Genomic DNA, 6000 nt, shown 5'->3' with positions numbered 1-6000 from the left:
AATTCGAAGATAATCATTTGTTAAATTCAAAGTCAGCATGTAAAGGTTGATATTGATATGTTACACTCAAATATCATTATCATGTCAGAAAATAATACCAGCAGTTAACATCAACATTGGATGTACAAAGGTGACTGTCCTGTGTTAGTGGTGGCCCCCGGGAGTGGTGAATTTTCTATAACATTAAGTCATTGACGATTTTTTTAGCATCTGATAAATTTGACGAAACGTCATGCTCATCCAGACCGTTAATTATAATAATCGGCTGCCCTGTAATGCTAGATTACTCTTGATATTTCATGTTAGTGTATTCCTCTTCTGCTTTCGTTGGTGGTGGTTTATACATTGGTTTTTTTATTCTGCTGGCAAAAAAAAACAATGATAACTAAGGAACATTTTTTCACTGCCAACCTAACTGGAATAATTAGCGGTGATACATAAATACAAAGCGTTTTTGATATAACCCCTTCTTCATATACTGAAACTTAATATGACACCGTGATCATTACTTAGAAGATCCATTTATCACAACTTCGTATCAATTTATGGTTCACATGATAAATGAAAATGCAGAAAATGTTGCTTTTAATGATTTAAAAGTTATGTTTTATCTATTCTTATCGCTTTGTGGTTCTTATAGACCGAGCGAGTCCGAAATAAAATTATGCATTTGTCAATGATTTGCTCAACTGTACATCGTCTGATTAAGGGTGACGGACCCTCAAGACAGCCACCATTCTCTTGACGTTTGATAATACGAAACACACTTTACAAACCCTATATTAAATGTCTGACAGATATTCACAAAAAACACATATGTTGTATAAAGTACGGTACACACCTTTTCTTTTTCACCACTGCATAGTTTGCTCCGTCATCAAATCTAGCAACAGCAAATTTTGGTTTTGGTGCTCTTTCTCTGCGATACCAAAAATTGAAAAGTTTATTAATAACCTGCGCGTTTTATGCAATTTAAGACTGTCATATATATTTTCATCAATTTCATCACAGACCTTCCATAGTGTTTATTGGAATATGTTTTATCGCTCAGATGACAACAGTTTTTTGTTGTATTTTTAATCTACAGATACATACCTTTTCTTTTGCACAACTCCATAGCTTGCACCGTCATCGAACTTAGCCAGTGGGACGTCTGGAGTTGCAGACTCGGTGCGATCAAAAACTTGAAAACTAGACGAACAGATATCAGTTGAAAACTTCAATATTCTTTCATTTTGTTGAACAAGTTTAGCCTGTATTTAATTGCACTTGCACTAGTTATACTTAAACTGCTCGAATGCAATAATGTTCACTTTTTTTTCTACTCAGTTAGACCGAGTTGCAAATTTGTATCGTTATTTTATTATTTTTAATATTATTATTATTGTTGATTATCCTAGGAAGTAATCCATTGCTCAAATACTATAGCGTCAAAAGTATAACTCAATTGATGTTTGCTAACATTGAAGCATTCCCTAATAGGTCTATGATAAAGAAGAACAGTTAAGCGATTGCAAGAAGTGCTTAAGTATTTTATATAGTGAAAAGAAATGAAAATCAACTTGCTTTTGGTATTGTTCAAGAGGAAAGTCTTCCTTCCTTGATTGTGACGGGGTATCTAAATCATTTGAAAGATACGAGTTGTATTGATGAAATCAAAAGGAAACAATATAAAAACAACGAAGACAATTGTAACATTAGCAGCAAAAAATCCAAGTTAATGAAAAGCGAGCCAAGAATTACTTATTGTTAAAGTTGTTTAACTGTACTCTATTTAAAAATATATATATAATGCATTATATCAACTTTCTTGGCGCGTAGTTGTTCGTTAAGCATAAATATTTATGTAATTGACTAGAACATTTCGTTGGCAATTTTGCTGTGGAAAGACTCACCTATCTGACTCGAAGCTATCGGTTCATGGGAACATAGGTCTGGCATGTCTCGACGTATAAAATTTTGCTGATTTTGTGTGGAGTTTGTCGCGTTTCTGTAAGAATCCAAACAATAACACTGTGTCTATGTGATGTTTTTCCCGTTGATCTCATTACACGAGTAATATATGAACTCTGCATAATACGCATTTATGCTATAGCTGTACTTGTGGTATATGAATATAATATCAATGGCAGAAGTCAGTAATATAATGTACCAAAATCTTTATAACTAACAGAAAGCTATTTGAAAAATATATAAAATTCCAGGCCCGGGAAAGAAACGTTTAATACAGCTTTATTAGATTTCCGTAATTTTACAAATGTTAAAACAGCCTTTATACTACAAGAAGCTCCTGCGCGTGTACATTTACTAAAAGTGGAGAGACTGACGTTTCGAGTCTAGCAGGATCATCAGGAGGAAATCAGATAGCAGGATCATCAGGAATTGAAAGTTCCAATTTACGCGCCCGTCAATCTTGTTCATTATATCCACCAGTTTCGCTTTGTGATTATCTCTGCTTGCCTTTGTAGAACATTCTGCAAGGAATGGCACGCCATGTTCTCTACGTCTGATCATTTGACACCGTCGTTGTTGAACTTATTGCTTACTTAGTATGAAGTTGCTAGAAAAGACGTAACATTCTTTGTTCATAAGCTTTTATTTTTCTGTCATACTGATATTAATAGTATTCCTCTACCTCGTAAAAGCAAAGATATAATATTTGCACATGTTGATATACTTTTTAGCATTTTGGAAGGCACATTATAACAACTGACGATTAAATACACTGCAAAATTGGGACTTGAAATAATAATTTGAACACTTGATGATATGCATCACTGACGTGACCATTTCTACTCAATTTAGGTCACTGCACAATCATGCAAAAGTCTTTTTGTTTCTAATTCCTAACTGTGATGATATGCATCACTGACGTGACCATTTCTACTAAATTGAGGTCACTGCACAGTCATGCAAAAGTCTTTTGTTTCTAATTCCTAACTGACGTTTCCATGTCATGGGGAGTGTACGTATGCTCTATAGAGAATTTCCTACATAATCAATTATTAACGCGTGCATTGGTTCAAAATAGCAAGTCACATGTTTTCAAACGTTGTCAATGCGAGATGTTTAGTAGAACTCGAATTGTGCTTAGCTTCTCTTAATTGTAAGCTATCGACTCCTATATTTGGAGTTCAAAGTGGGAAATATTATGTTATGGAAACTTAAATTCCACAACAATTGTTGAATATGTGGTAATAAAAATAAGGCAAAAGCATTCACCATCTGTCTAATCCCATACCTAGAATCATGCATAATAACCGGTCTATTGTCAGGGACAGCATACGTCGAGACTGCCCCATCTAAATTTCGCGCTGTTGTCAAGTATAGGACTACAGTTGTTTTCAACTGGTAAAGAGAGCAAGGACGTAATCATGCAGACATATCCTGTGTATCTAGCTATAAATATGTGTATGGGTGTGTATAAAGATATATATTTATCTCACATGAATGTATATTTTTGCTGTTGGTGCTTTTACCTTTTTTCAACTTGTCTGTGCTTTTGTTTTACTTATTTTTAACCGTATTCTATCTGTAACTTTAATAGTTGATATTATATGTGTTTTGTTGCAGGGAGACAAATTTCCATATTATTATGGACGAAATAAATCTATCTATGTATTAATGCTTAAAGATGACACGTTTGTACACGCAACATCGGTTTTTTTGTTTGTTTTGGGGTTATTTCGTGCAGACATTTACTGTTTATCCTCTAAGTGTGACGTGATTATATTGAATTGAACCCAAACAGGCAAAAGTAAGGATTTTTGACAATAAGATCATCGACAAGAATTAACTTTGATCCTTCTCCGTTAAAATGTAGCAAGTCTATAAATCTAATTATATGAACTTACCTATTAGCTTCAGCAGATAGTCGATAACGAATGCGTTTTCCTAATGAGGAAATAAACCAAATCAGATAACCTGTGAACCTGCGAAACAGCAGCTGTCGAGATTTTTTCTCATTGAGTTTGCTAATGATTGCTTACACAGACCTCTTTACTGTAAATATTGAAATAGTTAATATTTTATTAAACGTGGTACTTATAGTTTCATATTTATGATCGCTCTATGGTTTCGCTACTCGCGTTATTTGGCAATGACCACCATACAAGGATATGTATGATTACTTTCCAACAATCATCATGACAAAAAAACAGAGTAACGCAAACTTAAATAAGGGTACCATGATGGTGTGCATAACTTGAATTTTTTACATATTTATAAGTTGCAATTATGCTCCTTGAACAAGACTAAAAATCTGCGTTCCTATAATTGAATATAATTTTACACATGTAGGTTGCTTCAACAACGACCAAGCTTGTATTGACTTTACAGCTTCACAACTCTTTAAAGGTAATATTGTGATAAATTAAATGTATTTAGTGATTGGTAGTATATTACATAATGCCGGTCTAATATTCCTCTCTCGTAAGAAGCTAACACTGTCTGTGAATGTTAAAATGATTGAAATATGTTGGATTGAAGAAGAATATCAATAAAATTACACATGCCAATCATATTTAAATTACATATCAACATCCAACACGTCATATCCTGTTATACAAAGCTCTGTTGTACAAAACAATGTTGTCTCAAACTCATTATTATTGATCTCCATTATACTAAAATCTTAATAGTCTAAAACGTCATATCAATGTAGAAATTTCGCTTGATACAGCATTCAATTCTTACTTTTGTTCAACGCCAAGAAACAGATGACCATGAGCAAAAGAAGAAACCCCACACAACCGATAACTACCAGCTTTAGGTTTGCAAGGATCAAAGCCATCAGACCAACTGCGTGAAAAAGAAAACGATTTTTAATTATAAATTACAGTTAATTTCTTATATACTCCACTGATAAAGATACATTGCGTCTGAGCTAGATACTGAATATTTTTACCAAATCAAACGGACCTTGTTGGTATTAAGCAAATAAAAATGAAAACAAAGTAACAATCTAGTAACATATTACAAGCCAATGCATCTGTATACAATTCTGATATGAGTACGTTTACTCATAGATACACACTTTATTTACCTACCTCTGGAACTTTGGGTAAATATTTAGCCAAAACAAGTACACAATTTTAATCAAATAATTACTCTAGGTTAATTAAATTATCACACAATGTTCAATTGTCAAGAGGTCGTTAGGAAGTTTGTCAATCTGAACAAGGGTTTAGGTGTATACCTATTATTATGATATGTTTTTGTTTGGTCACAATATTTCACATTTTCTCACATTTAGTGACAGTCAGTGTAGTACTTGAGCTATAGGCGAATACGTCGTTTGTGTTGTTAGCGATGCATCTATATGTGACGTCATCTCGGTATTGTTTGTCAACAATGTGAAAGGTCCAAAATACATTTCTCCCCTCTTCTGTCTTCTCAATCTGCTGCTCCTCTAAATAATGATCCCGCCATTCAGTTTCTTCAGTTAAACGTTGAAGGCGAACATCTGGTGGAGGAATCCCCTTGGCTAAGCAGAGAATGTCATAATCTTTGGTCGTATTTCCGGAGGTATTTCGGCTAGTTATTACGATAACATTTGCTTTCGCTGCAAAAATTGAACAAGCCATACTAAATACTTCCTTTGTTTATAGATTTATTTGTTGAAAAAGAGTTATGTTTTCTACATTTTGAAAAATGTCTAATTATCACAAGATGCTGCAATTCCTAACATTTAAAGAAAAATAATAACAAGGTTCAAGAATTCAAGCCTTTACACTACATGTCAAAAGAGATGCAGGGTTTATAGTGGCTCAAAAAGTAGTACCCCTTAAATATATAAAATGAAGCTATTGGTCATAAAAATCAGGTCAACATAATACAATTTTAATACTTGACTATTTGTCGTTAATCAGTTTTAAATATCTTTTCAGGAACATAACTTGTAGTAAAGGGTATCTACCAAATACTTCTATGCTGATGACTTCACTTGCCGATGACTCTCCAACGTCATTTGTAGCGAAACATCTAAGAGCACACGTCGTT

At 33.6% G+C, this 6000-nt stretch overlaps 1 protein-coding gene across 2 annotated transcripts in view; it reads right to left on the bottom strand.

The window, feature by feature from the left end:
- Positions 1–2520: 2520 nt before the first annotated feature.
- Positions 2521–6000, bottom strand: part of LOC139976724 (cell adhesion molecule 2-like) — a 38877-nt gene continuing 35397 nt past the window's right edge. Inside the window, exon 9 of one of the 2 annotated variants that reach the window (XM_071985399.1) lies at positions 2521–2560. In XM_071985399.1, coding sequence (XP_071841500.1) covers positions 2536–2560 — 25 coding nt within the window. In that variant the 3' untranslated portion in view covers positions 2521–2535. The remainder of the gene's footprint in view (positions 2561–6000) is intronic. The other variant, XM_071985401.1, reaches the window with a different exon arrangement.

The sequence above is a fragment of the Apostichopus japonicus genome, chromosome 12, assembly GCF_037975245.1.
Source record: "Apostichopus japonicus isolate 1M-3 chromosome 12, ASM3797524v1, whole genome shotgun sequence".
Lineage (NCBI taxonomy): Eukaryota > Metazoa > Echinodermata > Holothuroidea > Aspidochirotida > Stichopodidae > Apostichopus > Apostichopus japonicus.
This window is presented reverse-complemented; position numbering and strand designations above follow the sequence as displayed.